Genomic DNA, 19,753 nt, shown 5'->3' with positions numbered 1-19,753 from the left:
TTGCAGGTGAAGGTAGTGGCTATATAAATAAGCAAAGTGTTATGATTGTAAACATTTTTTTTGAAGGAGGATGACTACCAGCATCAGCTAAAGACACTGAAAGAGGCTTTATTAATGTCCCAGAGTGAAATGTCTGAGCTGCAGAAAGAAAGGACGCTCCTTCAGTACAATGTGGAACGGCTCAGCCAGGAACTGGAATTAAAGAATCAAGAAGCCCTCCGGCAGAGAATTAAACAGGAGCATCACAAGTTAGTAGCTTTTGTTTAACCAAGATGTATTTTGTTAGAGAAAGCAAAGGGAATGGGATAAAAGGGAAAGTGCTCAGATTTAACGAAGTGCTCTGATCTGGGCCGTGCTTCTTTCTGGTGTCTACGAATGCTTTGGACTTGGTGAATGAAGGAACAAAGTTTTCTGACAATGTATTGATGATTTCCAAGTCCACTGGTGTGAACCAGCCCTTTGTAAATGCCCCGCATCAGAGACTTGCCCAAAGTAACACATAATGTTGGAGGAACTCAGCAGGTCAGGCAGCATCTATGAAGTATGGAAGTCAACATTTTGGGCCAAGACTCTACATCAGGACTGGAAAGGAAATGGGCAGAAGCCAGAAGGTATCGGGAGGGGAAGGAGTTCAAGCTAGGAGGTGATACGTGAAGCCAGGTGGGGGAAGGTGAGGAAGTAAGAAGCCGGGAGGTGATAGGTGGAAAAGGCAAAGGGCCGGAGAAGAAGGAATGAGAGGAAGAGAGGAAAGTGTACCATGGAAAAAGGGGCACCGGGGGATATGATAAGTAGGTGAAAAGGTAAGAGAGAGAACAGAGTGGGGAACTGAAGAAGTGGGAAGGGGGAGGGGGAAAATGATTTGCCCAAAGTAATGCCTTGTGGGGAAAAAGAGCCAGAAAAAGACTTGCCCACAAAATAACTGGATAAAATCTGACTAAGCCACACTCCTGGGCTCTGCTGTTAACTTGGTCAAGGACAATGAATGCTTCTGAATGTAGCAAAACAAAGAATATTTTGTAAGATTAATCATCCGACAAGTGATCTTATGTAAACATTTATGCTTTTTTTTAATAAAAGAACTTTGGTATTACAATATTACCCGACTTCTATTTTCCCATATTATAGATCATTGGAAGAGTTGAAGGCAGAACATGAAAAGGAAGTCAACTTGCTGAAACAAAATCATTTAAAAGAAATCCAAGGCATTGTGTCTGATTTCAGTAGCTCCCAAACCAGCCTCCAAGCAAAAGTAGTTTCCTTGGAAACTGAGTAAGTGTTCCCTGTTAAACCACTAGAATGAAATAAGAAATAGTGCTTTGAGATGTATGTGAAAATCAACAACTCTGTGCATGGAAGTTCTGTGGTCAATTTGATGGTGCTCAGATCTGAGGCCAAGTCAATGCCACTAAGTTCATACTGCACTTTTGGAATTTCTGGAAACAACTGGGACAAATGCAATTTTAAGAAATTTATTTCCACTTTCTAGATGGATGGAGCATGATGGGGTGTTGATGCCATTGTTAACTTGCCAGTTTAGGTACCAAAAACCTAACCTAACGAACCTCAAGATCAGAATTCATTTTCCACAAGGGCCCTATAGAATCTATATATGGAACTTAAAAGAAAAACAACTAGATTTAGTTATGATGACCATAGAAACAGTGGATTGTCATTAACACATCTGGTTTATTAGGTGAAGTTGAGTTTATTAGCAAGTTCACATATGCACAGGCAAAATTCAAAAACTTGCAACAGTATCACAGGTACATAGCATCAGAGACAACATTCACAAGGAAAATACAAATTGAACATAAACTATACAAGAAAACACAATTAGAACAGAAGTCCATTGTGGTGCAAAATGGAAAAAGAGGTCATAGTGTTACTGTACTGAGGTAGTGGTTACAGTTGTCCAAGTTGGTTCAAGAACCAAGTGGTTGAAGAGAAGCTTCAACCATTGTACCTAGTGATGTGGCATTTCAGACTGATGTACATCCTGTGTGATGGTCATTGGGAGGGGGGTGGTGAGAATTCTGCAATTTTGACCCAGTTTTGTTCATTCTAACTTCTTCCTAACCAATGTGATCGATTCTTACTTAAATCCTCTCTGAATCAACCAAACAAGCAGTTCAGTTTTGCTCATTGCCAGTTATAATAAGGGATGATCTATAAAAGTATTTCAAAGAAAGTAGATTGGCAGTGTGGCAGGAAGCACAGCTACCAACCTGGGTTCAATTCTGCCCTCTGGCTCTGAGGTGTGAAACTTGTGCTATTTGTAGCTAGGTGGGTTCCTCTCGGGTGTTCCAGTTTCTTCCGACAGCCCAAAGTCGTGCTGGTTCTAGGGTCAGTAGACAATGTAAATTACCCCTAACCTGAGCAGTGGTAGGAGTATTAGCAGGTAGTTAATGGACCTGTGAGAGAGAATATGTGGAGAAACAGAATTGACAGCATTGTGTAGAATCAAAATTGGCTAGAGAACTTCATTTGTTGCTATATAATATGAGAACTACATTTTTGACAAGACATTATTAACCTGACATCATTAGAATTTCAGGCTTTTTTTTGCCTTTTCTTAACTGTGACATAGTGTAAAAAATACCTCACTGTGTGCAGTGGTGAAATCATCTGAGTACGTGGTGCATGAAATATAAACCTAGCAAGATATTTTTGCCACAGGATAAAATAACTCATCCAACTTTATTTATCTTGCCTTGTGCAAACTCCTGTCGAGTGACAGCGTAATTAATTACACCAATCTGTTTATAAATGACTCATAACAAACTCTTTAAAACTTGCAATCATTTGCAGACTGAAAGAAATCGAAGAAAAATCAAAAAAGCATGAATCCAAACCAGAAGATTTGCACCTCATTAATAAGCTTCAAGATAAGCTATCAGAACGTGATCAGGTTATTAAAAAACTCTTGGTAAGTGGTTGCGATTTGGGACATTTCAATGAGAGTCAAACAATCAAAATGTTGACCCATATTGCTCCAGGGAGAAAAAAAATCCTCAGTTCCTATTCAGCTAATATGGTTTACTTCTTAATTAAAAATGTAACTGCAACAATCTCTATTATGCAAGGGAAATAAAATGCATTTTGTTTTCAGCAAATTATCATAGCAAGCATATTGAAATATCCTACATTTTATGCATAGAAAATTTCTCTAGACCAAAAATGTAGTGTTTCCAACAGAAAATTACTTCAATCTCATTTTCAAAATTTTAAAAAACTCAAAGGAATTTGTATCGTGCTGGTTGAGCTGCTATTCCGCACAATAAACCTTTATGGAGGCCACTTAGAAGTTCAAGTGTGGTTCATGAGAGAAAGGGTTATCTTCGTCAGTGATAGCTGTCATGCTTCAAATAGAAAATCTGTGTCACCAAAATGTAGTTCACTTATCTATTACTGAAATAAATGTTCTGTGGAGACTGTGCAATTAACTGGTTTGTGACGGTACTGGTTATCTTCCTTGCCCAGATTTGATAAGATAAATGGGGTTTGCAGATTTCAGTGCTTGCACTTGTTTGCAAATTGAAATGTGTACCAATTTAGGGCACAACTCCCAAGCCTTCAAGCAGTTCTTCTGCCAATAATGCTTCAATCTTCTAATCACATTGTGATTATTAAGGATTTCAATTCTGATAAACATGCTAACTAATATTGTGTTGTGTGACTTCAGTTTTTCCCCTAACCTCTCTCCAATGAATGAGTTGTTGAAATATTGCAGTTATTGTTCACATTTACATAATTGAGGATGGTCTGCTTGCATGTTGGATCAGGCATTATTAGGGGAACTGATGTAGGACATGCAGATTTATTCACAGATGGGGCAGATGGTGCCCGTTGGCTAGTGTGTAGTTTCCAGGGTGGTGTGCTTCATCTGCCAAATATGTTAGACATTTAGTTCTCAGCACCATTCTAATCATTCTTTTTCAGTTTGAGTTGACATGAAACAGCGAACCCCTTGAGTTAGAAGGGTATTTACAACTTTTCCTCAAGCACTTCAAAGTTCAAAGGAAAGATTACAAATACCACTCTAACTCAAGGGAATACTGGTTGTCCACCATGACAGAGTTTGGAACAGTGTCAGTTTCAGGATTCTGGTGTGAGCTAAGTGAATTATGTAGCTAACCCAAGGGAACCAAATGAGTATAACTAGGGCTTCACTGCTGTGGATGTTTGTTGGGAAAGGACACTCATGCTAATTCACTTATACTGTCAGTGCATTAAGTGGTGACCAGTCCAGCAGTTGATCTGTATCCATCATTAGCACAAGTCATTTTAACATTAGTTCAGTCTCTTGTTTGCATGATAATATAATCTGAATCAGGTCTCCTGCAAAGTAGAATGCTTCTTATGACAAAACCATGCTCTGAGCATTGTCGTCAAGAGGCAGATTTTGTCTTCACTGCTCCATCCATGCCAGAGTTGTTTTTTCGCACTCTGGCATTGGAATAAGCCAGTATGGTCACTTTGCCTCCCTCCTACTCAAGGATTTTCCAACCTCGCAGTGGAAGCCCCTTCCCATTTCCCTCCCTCACCTTATCTACTCACCAGAACATCACCTCCCTCTGATGCTCCACTCCTTTCCTTTCTTCCATGGCCTTCTGTCCTCTGCAGTCAGATTCCCCTTTCTCCAGTCCTTTATCTCTTTCATCAACCTATGTCCCAGCTCTATACTTCACCTCTCTGCTCTTCCAGTTTCACCCATCACCAACCACCTTGTATTTCTTCCTCCCCTCCCTACTCTGACTTCTCATCTCTCCTTTCCAGTCCTGATGAAGGCTCTCAGCCTGAAACATCGACTGTTTACTCTTTTCCATAGATGCTACCTGACCTGCTGAGTTCTTCCAGCATTTTGTGTGTGTGTTGTTTCTTAGCCTCATCCATTGCTTTCACACTCTTGACCATTGGTCATTTATTTATGGTACATTCAACCTAAAAAGTCACCAGCTGCCAGCAGAGTTATGAAACACAGAACCTGTGAAACAAGTTCACCAAGGTGCAAGACGTCATTGATGGAAAAAAGCATTTCCATTTTGTGTAATGTCCCTGGCATCGAAATCTTGGTGGTATCCTTTTATTTAAAGAGGGATGGTGTAGAATACTCAAAACCCATGAAGAAATTATTAATGAGCAAAAGCAAAAAAAGTTGCGGAAATCAGAGACAAAAACAAATACCCAGCAGGTCAGACAGCATTCATGGAGGGAAAAAAAGTACAATTTTCAGTTAAGTGACGATTCAGTTCTAATACAAAATGTAAAAGTTGTTTTACCTGGAATGATAGAATTCATTCTTGATTTCTGACAGCTTTAATGGAAACAGTGGGAGGATGAGATGCTGTTCCTTGCATTTACGTTGAGCCTCTTTGGAATACTTATAGTGGAATAAATCAAAGTGACTGGTAACTAGAAACCTAGTCATTTTTGTAAACTGAATGGAAGAGTTCTGCAATGTGGCCATAGACATAGGAGCAGAATTGTGTCTGTATTCACTGGAATTTAGAAGAATGCAGGGGTGGGATCTTACTGAAACCTACCGAATGTTGAAAGGACAAGATAGGGTGGATGTGGAGATATGGTTCCTATGGTGGGAGTGCCCAGAACTAGAGGGCACAGCCTCAAAATTGAGGGGTCACCCTTTAGAACAGAGGTAAGCAGGATTTTTATTTTAGCCAGAGAGTAGTAAATCTGTGGAATGCTCTACCACAGACTGAGGTGGAGGCCAAGTCTATGTGTATGTTTAAGGTGGAAGTCGACAGTTTCCTGATCAGTCAGGGTATCAAAGGATATGGCGAGAAGGCAGGTGTATGGGGTTGAGTGGGATCCATGTCAGCCATGTGATGGAATGGTGGAGCAGAATCAATGGACTTGAATGGCCTAATTCTGCTCCTATGTCTTATTGTCTTTTGGCCACTCAAACTATATTTTGTTTCTGTGCAAATGCAGCATATTAAATTAAAAGACTCAAACGTGAAGATGTATTTCAATTGTATGTCTTTCAATTTGGTATGCTGCATTGGCACAGAAACAAAATATAGACTGAGTGGCCACAGCACAGAGCAACTACATTTGAGTCTTTTGATGGTGGAAGGAACATTATGTAGAGATTGCTTATTTAAATTTTGGCTAGAATCATTATGCCAGGGGCATAATTTCTTTGCAGTTTCTCAGCAGTGTTTTTGCAATGGGAAAGGTAGGTTCAAGGATTTATTGCAGACTTCATGAGCACCTGTCACCAGGCCCCAGGAACACTTATCAATTTCAGAATCCTACAGTTGTGTGAGTCAGCTGGAGTACATCAATGCAGCAGATTTATCTCCCAAACAAACCAGTGGTATCAGTTGCACAGAATCAGGGTGCTTTTAGAAACAACCTTAAGAATTTGCAGCGCTCAGTATCTTACAGCAGAATTTCAGAAGTATTCAGTCATGCTTGTTGTCCCCACACCACAACCCTAATATCACCACCCATACTGTTCATCTGTCTTCCAGTACATACCTCATCATGCATAAAACTCTATTCCAAGAGCATTAAAGATGAAAACTGAATCCAGTAAGTCAGTTTTCAGATAAAGGTATGGTCACTCACCTTTTAGTAGCCCACTGAGTTGCATGCTAAGAAAACAATTCTTGTCTTGTCTAAAAAGTGCACATTTTCAGTAGTCCACTTTTTACGCCTGGAGGCACAACAGTAATGTTGCCAGTATCTTGTTTTCGGCAGCTTCGGTTATCGAAGCTTTAAATGCAGCACAAAATCCTTCAGATTCACTTGGGCATAAATCTCTGTCCTTGTATCATTCCATTTCCCATAAAAAGTTACAAAACCGAAAATATCCTGCTTGCTGCATTTAACCTCCAGACATCTTTTCATATCACCACCTTAAAACCTCTAAGAGGAACTTTCTCTTGATTCTTAAGTATTTTATGACTTTGAGATTTATTTTTTAAAGTAAATAAGGTTTATTTACAAACTCAAAACTTTCATCTATCATAACTCTGTTCCATCTAACTGATAGGATGACAGGAGGTTTAAGCAAATTTCCTTGGCAAACAGTGAAAGTAACATCAATAGATCTTTTATCCAAAGTCCTACACCTGGAAGCTTCACTTCAAACCTGAAGGTAAATTGTTTTTTCAATCTGTTAAATATGTGGAAGATATGGCATCTCTAGCAGTGAATTTAGATGGAGATTAATAATTACAAATTTGTAAGGAAACAAAGCATTTTGAATACTACATTGTTGTGTTAAGTGCTTATTAACTTGATGCTGGAGTGTTATTGAATAGGAAGTGTAATTTTAAGGCCACAAAATTCCCTCCACAATGTTGTGCTCTTATTCCAATGGCTGTGTGAAAGAGATTCTATGACAGGGGGGTGTTTCACACAGAGGAGGTGTGGCCAGTTTAATATCCAGAGCTAAAGTTCTTTGAAGACAATGACTTCAGTTAGTAAGGAGAGGGACTACTTAATGTAACCCAGGAAGGAGGTTCAACCATTCCAGGGCTAAGTAGAAAAATATTCGTACTATGTTCTGAACTTAGTCATCATTGCCCCCTTCAATTATCCAATGCTTCAAGATAGTACTACACTCTATTTCCCATATGTTCCTACTGAATCTTCCCTCAATCCTCCTGTATACTCCCACCTCAAAGACAGAATTCATCTATTTCATCACACTCTAATTCTTTAGGCCATGCATTTCCCTTCACCTCTCACGTCATTCTAGTTCAGTTCAATAAAAGTTTTTTTTAAAAAAAAAACACATTTTTGTGCCTGATTTTCCTTGTTCTCTTCTGTTGTTGTGGCAACACAAGTCCAGAAGGTGGTGAAGGGATATTACATGCTAACCTATTTTAGATTGGGTATAGACTGGTTAGATCTCACTTTGACTATGGTGAGCAGTTCCATTCAGCACACTAGGGAAGATGTGGTTGAGCTGGTAAGAGTACAAAGCAGATTCACCAGGATGTTACTGAATTTGAGGACTTCAGGGAACATTGAATAGGTTGTTTTCCCCGAGTTGAAGGAGGTTGAAGTAGTAGATAATCTGGATACTTGTTCCGTGGTAAGGATATCAAAAACAAGAGGATATGGGTTTAAGGGGAGCCAAAGGTGCTTTAAAGGGGTTAGAGGCGTAGAAAAGTGCAGCGCAGAAATAGGCCCATTTAAACTGCTTCATCCATTGACCTGCCCTCCATAGCCCCCTACCATCCACGTAACTTTCCAAGCTTCTCTTAAACGCTGAAATCAAGCTTGTATGCACCACTTGCACTGACAACTCATTCCACACTCTCATGACGCTCTGAGTGAAATAGTTTCCCTTCATGTTCCCCTTAAACTTTTCACCTTTCACCCTTAACCCATTACCTCAAGTTTTAATCCCACCCAAGCTCAGTGGAAAAAGCCTGCTTGCATTTACCATATCTATACCCCTCAGTTTAGTATACCTCTATCAAATCTCTCCTCAATCTTCTACGTTCCAAGGAATAAAGTCCTAACCTAGTCAATCTTTCCTCATAGCTCAGATCCTCCAGTTCAGCAACATCCTTGTAAATTTTCTCTGTACTCTTTCAACCATATTGACATCTTTCCTGTAGGTAGGTGACCAAACCTGCACACAATACTCCAAATAAAGCCTCAGCAACATTTCATACAACTTCAACATAACATCCCATTTCCTGTATTTATTACTTTGATTTATAAAGGTCAATGAAGCAAAAGCTTTCTTTATGACCCTATCGATCTATGCCAACAGTTTCAATAAATTAAGGACCTGTATTCCCAAGATCCTCTTGTTCTCCTGCACTCCTCAGTGCCCTACTGTTCACTGTGTAAGACCTACCCTGGTTGGTCCTACTGAGGCGCAACACCTTGCACTTGTCAGCATTAAATTCCATCTGCCATTTTTTCCAGCTGGTCCAGATTTGAATGGAAAGTTTCCTTTATTTTTAAACACAAAAAATGGTTGATACATGGAACATGCTGAGAACAGGTAATGGAATCAGGAAAAAAACAATCAGCATCTTTAAAAGATATTTACCATGCACTTAAATAGGCTAGGCATTGAAGGATATGCACTTAATGTGGGCAGATGGGATTAGTAGTGACCAGCAAAATAGTCAACAAGGACTGGATGGGCTGAAGGTCCCACTTCTGAGATGAACAGTTCCACGACTCAGCAACTCCTCTGTACCTTTTTAAAAACTTTTACAATCTTACTTTGGCTAGCACTGTTAACCGTTTCGGTACCAACGTCCCATCGCACCTGAGCAAACAGTGAGATGACTTGTCCCTCTCTTACTTATGTCACCACCACACACCGGCACCTCGCTTGCACTTTTAAAAGTTGAAAATGCTTGAAATACTCAGCAGATAAGGCAGTTTCTGAAAAGGTACTATTTGAATTTATATGATTAATTTCTGTTAATCAGTCGCAGAAAGATTTTATGCAACAACTTACTGGAAGAACTCAGTGGGCCAGGCAAGATAGTGAAAAGAATATTCATGTAAATACCCAGTGGCTTATCTAATCCAACCCAATTACTTGATGTGCATTTTTATAATAAAATTACCAAAGGCCATGAATAACCTTTTATTGATAAGTAACCACCAGTGATGGCACACTGTTATTTAAATATAATTGTGAAGAAAGCACTACAGTGCCTCTACTTGCTCAGGAGTCAGCAGAGATTTGGTATCTCAGCAAAAACCTTGGCAAACTTCTATAGATGTGTGGTGGAAAGTGTACTGACTGGTTGCATTATGGCATGGCATAGGAACACCAATACCTTTGAGTGGAAAATCCTACAACTTGGTAAATTTGGCCCATTACATCATGGGTAAAGCCCTCCCAACTATTGAGCACATCTACATGAAACGTTGCTGTAGAAAAGCAGCATCCATCATCAAAGATCCCCATCACCCATTGGTGACCATGCTCTTTTCTCGCTGCTGCCGTCAAGTAAAAGGTACAGGTACCTCAGGACTCGCACCATCAGGTTTAAGAACAGTTGCCCCTCAAACATCAGGCTCTTGAACACTTATTTAAGAACTCTTGTTATTTCATGCTCTTTCTTTTTTGCTCTTTATTTATATCTGCATCTGCACAATTTGTCCTCCATTGATTTTGTTTACAGTTACTGTCCTATAGATTTACTAAGTATGCCCACAGAAAAAGAATCTCAGGGTTGTATGTCCTGACATGTATGTACTCTGATTATTAGTTCTACTTTGAACTTTGGAACTTTTTACATTCATATTTAAAACACTGGTCCAGACTTGGCTATTGCTGGTCTAGGTTTTACTATTATGGGCTTCATGCATGTTAATATCAGCATTGTTTCCAATTATTTAGGTTTGAGCTGCAAGAAAAACAGTATGGTGAGGGAAAATAGGGCATTATAGGACTCAGTGAACAATAGATCATCTAGGAGATTAAGCATTTGAGAAATAAACTGAGGAAGGATGGAGATAAAGATAAATTTGAGGGAATTAGTTCAATGCTGAGCCCAATAGAGCAAAGAAATCTAAAAGAAAATCAGGAATAAGAGAGAGGAAGTGAAAGTAAGGATAAGGCTACTTTTTGAAATGTTTAAAGTGTCCTACAACTCGTAGCTTTAATGAAGTACTACAGATGCGCAAGGGCAGTCAATTAACAGTCTTTACCTCATGTTGCCAGATGAGGTATTTATACTGTTTTTTAAAATTATTTAACTTGAATTCCTATGGCATGCTCACCTGGACATTTAATGTGCAAATATACTGGCTTCATAAAAATCATTAAGAATTTAAAGGTAAGGTAGCATTTTCACAGATCACTGGGCATCTACTCCTAACCATAAATTGCTGGGGATTTGCATATTAATAATGCTGAGTTGTTCTGAGATTATATATATGATAAAATCTAAAGTTCAAAGAAAACTTACAATCAAAGTACGCACATGTTACCATATATAACCCTGAGATTTATTTTCTCATGGGCATACTCACTAAATCCATAATACAAACAATGAAAGGCTGCACCATGTTGGGTAGTCACTCGATGTGCCAATGACAGCAAACTGAGCAAATACAAAAAGAAAGAAATAATAATTATAAATAAATATTGAGAACATGAGATGAAAAGTCCTTGAAAATGAGTCCATAAGCTGTGGGAACATTTCAGTGATAGAACTATTTCATTAAAACAATTATAGCGCGAGATGTAATTAATGAGATTTAATAGCATGTATCTTTTATGAACTTGAATTTTAGAAGAGAACAGAAGATGTACCAGTCCGGGTGGTCAGTGTTCCAAACCTAACTTCATGTGAGAAAAGCTTATCATGTTCGATCAATAAGTTTCCTGCGATCACTAAATCTCCAAGCCTGGACCAAAATCTCAACAGTGCATCAAGAATATTTCTACAAGTCCAGCCATCAAAACCAGCCCCATGGTAATGCATTGAATCTTGTATTGATTTTTGATGTTATACAATTGTAATCTAACAATAGATTTTGCCATCTATTTACATAGATCCTTTTTAAGATACTTCACAGGAATGCAACCAAACATTATGAAATAAACCATCGGTTTTGACAGACAGTCACAATGACAGCCCACAGCCTTTGGAACACCAACCTCTATCAGCACCATCATAGCCACAAAATAGCCAGACCATCTAACATCAATTACAGCCGGGGTTTACACCCTTCTTTATGCCTTGGACACCTACCATTAACCGAGAGGTCCACAGTCCCCAGGAGAGGGAATTACAAGATAAACAAATTTTCTTCTGCTAAAATTAACATTATCTTCTCCAATCCTTGCTATAAGCAGTGTTGCCTCACCATCAATTTTGGCTGTCTTCCTTCCATGGGTCTAACAGAGCAAGAGGATTTGCACTTCAGTATCATTTTGACAGAGATGAATTAGGCTTCACGTATCTAGACCATCTGTTAACACTGTCTATTCATATGTGATACGCTGTTTGACTACATCAGTACCAAACTTCTCTGGGGTTGAACCTTCCATAGTGCCTTCCTCAGCCACCTGCTTGATTATTTCAATAACTCCTATGAATTCATGGCTCAATGTGTTTTATACATGGCATGACAGTCTCCTGCCTAAAGAGTCACAATTAATGGATTGATTGATTTCAAATCCCTCTGGGGCACTGGGTTCAATTTTCTTTTTGTAATCTGTCATTTTTTCATTCTTACGTCTGCAATCCTCCAATTCTGGCCTTTTGAGCATCCTCATTGCACTCACTTCAGCTGGTAAGATCTTTATCTTTGGGATTCCCTGACTAAATAATTTCACTGTCCTATCCTCCTTTAAACCTCTCTTACAACATTTTTTGGTGTTAGGTACTTTATTATCTGAGTTGAATGCTTCTATTTTAAGTGTGCATTGACAGTAGAAAAATGTCAAGTATTAGGTTTGTGGTGTTTATTGTTCCAGATACCTAGAACAGGAAGAGAACTAGACCCCAGGTAAAATGGTGAACCAAGAAATGAGGGAGATTGTGGGCAGTTGAAGTCAAGCTGGAGGCAGAAAGGAGAGGTGGGAGGTTGAGACTAGAGGGTAATAAGTGGAAACATAAGAGGTTGCAAATGTTGGAACCTGATGTCAGGAAGATGAAACAAATGAGGGAGGAATGCTGAGATGAGAAATGATGGGGGACGAGATAGAAGAAGCAGGTGAAGTAGGTGATTGATAGGCCTATGGAACCAGGTGCAGGAGGTGAGAATTAGAAGGAGAGAGAAAAGAGCAGAGAAGGAGTGTAGTTTACCTGAAGTCTGAAGATTTGGTGTTCATACCATTGGTTGTTAACACCTGAAGGAATGAGGGATTGTTCTTCTAGCCCGCATTGGGCCTCATCCAGGTAGTAGAGAATGAAGAAGGCAGATGTTAGCGTTGAAGTGACATGCAACTCGACGGTCAGGATGGCCATTGCAGACAGAGCATGAATGTTCTGCAAAATGGTCACCTAGTTTACACACACTCATGCCGACATCGAGGAGGTCATGAGAACACCAAATGTAGTAATTGAGGTTGGAGGCTATTCATGTGAATTTTGATGTGCAAAATGGTGGTGGGGGAGGTGTAGGGACATATTTTCCTCTTGTAGTTGCAAGAGAAAGTTCAAGGGGATGGGGAGGGAATGGACACAGGGATTAGCAAGCCATGGTATCATGGAGAGTGGAGAGTGTGGTTCCCGCAGAAAGCAGGAAATAGTAGGGAGGGGAAGATGGTGAAGGGATTCTGTTGCAACTGGCAAAAATGATGTGGAAGGATGATGCACTGGATGAGAAAACTGTTGAGGTGAAAGGCAAGACAAAGGGAACTCTTATCTGTGCTACCTGGGTTGAGTTGGTATAGGGGAAATATGACACACTAAATAATAAGTAGTGCAGCCAATTGCTTTTAGAAGTCACATAATTAGTTAGATGGAGATCTGTTGTGTCCAGTGTGTAGTCAAGGTGTTTCAATTGATTGTCATAAAAATACACCTGTATCTGTCAGTATCTTGGCAAAAACTACACCATGAAAACAAAAGAACAAAGAAACACTCCAAGCAATTCTGTGAAAAGTTTATTGAGGAGCACAAGTCAGGAGATAGATACAAGAACATTTCCAAGTCATTGAATATCCCTTGGAGTACAGTGAAGTCAATCATCAAGAAATGGAAAAAACATGGCACAGCTGTAAATAGCCTAGAACAGACCATCCTCAAAAACTGAGTGACCATGCAAGAAGGGAACTAGAGAGGGAGGCCACCAAGAGACCTATGACAACTCTAGAGGAGTAACAAGCTTCAGTGGCTGAGATGAGGGAGACTGTGCATACAACAACTGTTGCCTGGGTGTTTCACCAGTCACAGCTTTATGGGAGAATGACAAAGGGAAAGCCACTGTTGAAAAAAAACTCAAGAAATCTTGGCTAGTTTGTGCCAGAAGGAACGTGGGAGACTCTGAAGTCAGTTGGAAAAAGGTTCTATGGTCTGATGAAACCAAAATTGAGCTTTTTGGCCATCAGACTAAACACTATGTTTGTCATAAGACAAACACTGTACATCATCACAAGCACACCTTCCCTACTGTGAAGCATGGTAGTGGCTCATCATGCTGTAGCGACACTTCACTGCAATAGGCCCTGGAAGGCTTCAAAGGTAGGGGGTAAAATGAATGCAGCAAAATACTGGGAAATCCTGGAGGAACACCTGATGCAGTCTGCAAGCAAAATGAGACTTGAGAGAAGATTTGAATTCCAGCAAGACAATGACCCCAAGCATAAAGACAAAGTTACACAGGAATAGCTTAAAAACAAAGGGTACCTATACGACGCTGGAAGAACTCAGCAGGTCAGGCAGCATCCATGAGAAAAGAGTAGCCAATGTTTCAGGCCGAGACCCTTCATCAGGAATGGGGGGAAGAGAGGGCCGAAGCCCAGTAATAGAGATTGGGGGGGGGGGGGGGAAGGGCTAGAGGCGCCAGGTGAAGAACCAATCAGAGGAAGGATAAAGGAGGGAGGGGATAAGCATGAAAGAACTGTAGAGGTAAAGGAGCAGTAAGTTGAAAGGGGAGAGAGGCAGAGAGGGACCTAAGATAGGGGGAGGGGGAGGGAATTACTGGAAATTGGAGAATTCAATGTTCATACCACCAGGCTGGAGGCTACCCAGATGGTAGATGAGGTGTTGCTCCTCCAACCTGAGTTTGGCCTCATCATGGCAGTAGAGGAGGCCATGTATGGACATATCCAGATGGGAATGAGAGGCAGAATTGAAGTGGGTGGCAACCGGGAGGTCCTGTCTATTGTGACGGACAGAGCAGAGGTGCTTGACGAAGCGGTCCCCCAATCTGCGTCGGGTCTTGCCGATGTAGAGGAAGCCGCACTGAGAGCCCCGGATGCAATAGACAACTCCAGCAGACTCGCAGGTGAAGTGTTGCCTCACCTGGAAGGACTCTCGGGGGCTCTGAATGATGGTAAGGGGGGAGGTGTGGGGACAGGTGTAGCATTTGCGCTTACAGGGGTAAGTGCCAGGTGGGAGTTCTGTGGGGAGGGACGTGTGGACCAGCTAGTCGCGGAGGGAATGATCCCTGCAAAAAGCTGAGAGGGGTAGGGAGAGAATGATGTGCTGGGTGGTGGGGTCCTGTTGAAGGTGGCGGAAGTTGCAGAGGATAATGTGTTGGATCAGGAGGCTGGTGGGGTGGTAGATGAGGACAAGGGGAACCCTGTCCTTGTTGTGGTGACGGGAGGATGGGTTAAGGGCTGAAGTGCAGGTGGTGGAGGAGATGCGGGTGAGGGCACCTTTGATGCCGCCAGAAGGGAAACCACGATCCTGAAAGAAAGAGGACATTTGAGAAGTCCTGGAACGGAAAGCCTCATCCTGGGAGCAGATGCAGTGGAGATGGAGGAACTGGGAATAGGGAATGGCATGTGTTTAAAAACAAAAGGAATGTCCAGGAGAGGCCAAGTCAGACCTCAATCCAATTGAGAATTTGTGGTTGGACTTGAAAAGGACTGTTCTCTTACGATCCCCATGCAATCTGACAGAGCGTGAGCAATTTTGTATAGAAGAATGGGGGGAAAAAGAATCAGTATTCAAATGTGCAAAGCTAAGAGACACAACAACACAGACTTAAGGCAGTAATTGCTGCCAAAGGTGCATCTACTAAATACTGACTTGAAGGGAATGAATACTTATTCAATCAATTATTTTGTGTTTTATATTTGCAATTAATTTAGATCACTTTGTAGAGATCTGTTTTCACTTTGACACAAGAGTCTTTTTCTGTTGATCAGTGTCAAAAAAGCTGAAATAAATCCACTGTGATTCAATATTGTAAAACAATAAAACATGAAAACTTCCAAGGGGGTGAATACTTTTTATAGGCACTGTAAATGTATGTCAAGCAACACTCTTTTAATACCATTTCAAATATGGAAAGTAAGGGCCCAATAATAAAGGATGTTTGTTATCAACATCTTGGAGGTGGTTGAGGGGATTTTTCATTGACTAAAGACCATAAACACTGTGGCTGCAAGAGTAAAATGAAAACTCTGTCACCTACATCTCAATAGGAATTTGATGAAAGATCCATCAATCATGTTGAAAGAAACATCTGCAAAATTGACCAGCTGCATACTGACAAAACATTCCTTTGCATTGACAACACCCTCTCGATGCAAAATGTTAACCAATACAATGTGCTGCAGCAATTAAAGGCCAACCGTAATCGAACCATCCACTCTGTAGCTTCAATCAGAGAAAACCAAAAGGACCAATATTCCATTTCAATCCTAAGTAACATATTTATTTCTTCAGTACTGTTTAGTCAATATGTTATAATCTCCTTCCTAACACCATTGTGAAAACATTAGCACCACAAACACATTAGGAAGTTAAAGACAAGATTTCATCATGACTAAGTCCTTGTAACTAAATGCAGCATTTTCACTCCCCTGAATATTAAAACAATGAAAAATAGTTAAGAGTCAATGTTATAAACATAAGAATGTCTGCAGCTACTGGAAATTCAAAGCAACACATGCAAGATTCTGGAAGAACTCAGCAGGTCAGGCAAAATCTATGAAAATGAATAAACAGTCCATGTTTGGGACTGAGACCATTCTTCGGAACTAATAAGGGAGAAGACGCCAGAATAAAGAGGTTTGGGGAGAGGAAGGAGGATAGCTCAAAGGCAATAGGTAAAGCCAGGTGGGTTGGAAAGATAAAGGGCTGGAGAAGAAGGAATCTGATAGGAGAGGAGTGTGGACCAGAGATATCTCTGATTATGCCATGGCATTCTCATATTGCCTTGGTACGTATTGGCACCAATGACATAGGTAGACAAGGTGAAGAGGTCCTGAAGAGAGATTTTAGGTAATTAGGTAGAAAGCTGAGAAACAGGACCTACGGGGTAGTAATCTCTGGATTGCTGAATGGGCCATGTGCCAGTGATGGTAAGAATAGGATGATTTGGCAGATGAATGTGTGGCTGAGTAACTGGCACAAGGGGCAGGAGTATTGACTTATGGATCATTGCGATCTCTTCTGGGGAAGGTATGACCTGTACAAAAGGGACAGGTTACATCTGAACCTGAGGGGCTCCAATATCCTTGCGATCAGGTTGGCTAGAGTTGTTCAGGTGTTTAAACTGATTTGGCAGGGGGATGGAAACTGGAATGATAGTGTTGAAGATGAGGTCGTTGGTTTACAAACAGATGCAGTGGTTGGTGAGACTCCTAGCAAGGAGAGACTAATGAGAAGACAAAATTGAAGATGTGGCAAAGTAAAAGGTGGAAAAAAATCCTAAATGGTGAATAAAAGATTAAAGATATTAGAATGCACACAGTATATAGAATAAGGTTGATGAACTTGTAGCACAGTTACAGATTGGCAGGTATGACGTTGTAAGCATCATTGAATTATGGCTGTAAGAAGATTATAATTGGGAGCTTGACATCCAAGGATACCCATTGTATTAAAAGGATAGACAGGAAGGCAGTGGGGGGGTTGACATGGCTCTGTTGTTAAATTATTACATTAAATCATTAGAAATAGGTGACGTAGGGTTGGAAGCTGTTGAATCAAGTCAAGTCACTTTTATTGTCATTTCGACCATAACTGCTGGTACAGTACATTACAAAATGAGAACATTTTTCAGGACCATGGTGTTACATGACACAGTACAAAAACTAGTCTGAACTACGTAAAAAACAACACAGACAAAAAAAAAACCAACTACACTAGACTACAGACCTACCCAGAACTGCATAAAGTGCACAAAACAGTGCAGGCATTACAATAAATAATAAACAGGACAATAGGACAGTAAAGTGTCAGTCCAAGCTCTGGGTATTGCGGAGTCTGAAACTGTTACATGGACAGAGCTAAGGAACTGCAAGGATAATAAGACTCTCATGGGAGTTGTATACAGAACCCCAAACAATGGTAAGGATTTGGTCTACAAGTTACCATGGGAGACAGAACATGGATGCCAAATGTTACAATAGTCGTGAGGGGTTTTCAATATGCAGGTAGATTGGTTGATGCAGGACTCTTGAGGGGAATTTCTAGAATGCTTTCGAGATGCTTATTAAAACAGCTCAAGGTTGAGTCCACTAGGGGGATCAGCAATTCTGGATTGGATGTTGTGCAATGAACTAGAATTGATTAAAGAGCTTAAGGTAAAAGAACCCTTTGGGGAAAGTGATCAAATTCACTCTGAAATCTTAGGAGAAGCTGAAGTCAAATGTATCAATATTACAGTGGAATAAAGGGAATTACAGAGGCATGAGAGGAGTTGGCCAAAATTGATTGGAAGAGACAGCAGAGGAGCAAAGGCTGGAATTTCTGGGAGCAATTTGAAGGCACAGGATTGGAACATCCCAAAGAGGAAGAAGTATTCTAAAGGCAAGAAAAAAAGAATCGTAATAAATAAAATAAAATAAAATAAAACATAATAATAAATAAACAAGTAAATCAATTACGTATGTAACTCCCACTTTGGTTAGTGGCTTAATATAGGGGATGATAGCACCCCCCCGGCCCAGCCAAACTTAAGAAATCTCATTTGGGTGGATGCTGTACAATGTGTCCTCCTTGTTACAAGGCAGTACCAAGAAATAACAAACAGTACACCATATGTGATTAACCAACTGAGCTTTATAATTCTTAATTTGACTATATGGTTAGGAAAGATAACAAAAAAACAGAAAAAGGGCCCATTCTATAACAGTCTAATGCGCAATGTTGGAGCTCACTGATAAGGCCGTTCATCCACCATCGACCTCCTCCGATCGTTGCTGACCTTCAGACCCTCACTCCAAGTCCACTCTGTCCATGGCCGACCAACTCTCTCCACTCACATCTTCTCTCCTCATCTCTCCCCCGGCACAAGACTGCAAATTCCCAGCTCCCAGACCCATAGAACCATAGAACACGACAGCACAGTACAGGCCCTTCAGCCCTCCATGTTGTGCCAACCAATATAACCCTTAAAAAAAGTACTAAACCTACACTACCCCAATAACCCTCCATTTTTCTTTCATCCACGTGCCCGTCCAAGAGGCTCTTAAATACCCCTAATGTTTTAGCCTTCACCACCATCCCTGGCAACTCATTCCAGGCATTCACAACACTCTGTGTAAAAAAAAACTTACCCCTGATGTCTCCCCTAAACTTCCCTCCCTTAATTTTGTACATATGACCTCTGATGTTTGCTATTGGTGCCCTGGGAAACAGGTACTGACTATCCACCCTATCTATGCCTCTCATAATCTTCTAGACCTCTATCAAGTCCCCTCTCATTGTTCTACGCTCCAAAGAGAAAAGTCCCAGCTCTGTTAACCTTGCTTCATATGACTTGTTCTCCAAACCAGGCAACATCTTGGTAAATCTCCTCTGCACCCTCTCCACAGCTTCTACATCCTTCCTATAATGAGGTGACCAGAATTGAACACAATACTCTTAAGTGCAGTCTCACCAGAGATTTGTAGAGTTGCAACATGACCTCTCTACACTTGAACTCAATCACCCTATTTATGAAGCCTAGCATCCCATAGGCCTTCTTATCTACCCTATCAACCTGCGCAGCGACCTTGAGGGATGTATGGATTTGAACCCCAAGGTCCTTTTGTTCATCCACACACTTAAGTAACTGACCATAATCCTGTACTCAGTCTACTGGTTTGTCCTTCCAAAATGCATCACCTCACACTTGTCCGGATTGAACTCCATCTGCCATTTTTCTGACCAAC

The 19,753-nt window shown here is 40.6% G+C and overlaps 1 protein-coding gene across 1 annotated transcript in view; it reads left to right on the top strand.

The window, feature by feature from the left end:
- Window positions 1-19,753, top strand: part of fam184b (family with sequence similarity 184 member B) — a 205,401-nt gene that overhangs the window by 174,397 nt on the left and 11,251 nt on the right. The window contains exons 11-16 of the mRNA XM_059988930.1: window positions 67-248; window positions 1,126-1,269; window positions 2,809-2,926; window positions 7,022-7,126; window positions 7,826-7,828; window positions 11,260-11,441. Coding sequence (XP_059844913.1) covers window positions 67-248; window positions 1,126-1,269; window positions 2,809-2,926; window positions 7,022-7,126; window positions 7,826-7,828; window positions 11,260-11,441 — 734 coding nt within the window. The remainder of the gene's footprint in view (window positions 1-66; window positions 249-1,125; window positions 1,270-2,808; window positions 2,927-7,021; window positions 7,127-7,825; window positions 7,829-11,259; window positions 11,442-19,753) is intronic.

Source organism: Hypanus sabinus, chromosome 14, assembly GCF_030144855.1.
Source record: "Hypanus sabinus isolate sHypSab1 chromosome 14, sHypSab1.hap1, whole genome shotgun sequence".
In the NCBI taxonomy this organism is placed as follows: Eukaryota; Metazoa; Chordata; class Chondrichthyes; order Myliobatiformes; family Dasyatidae; genus Hypanus; species Hypanus sabinus.
This window is presented reverse-complemented; position numbering and strand designations above follow the sequence as displayed.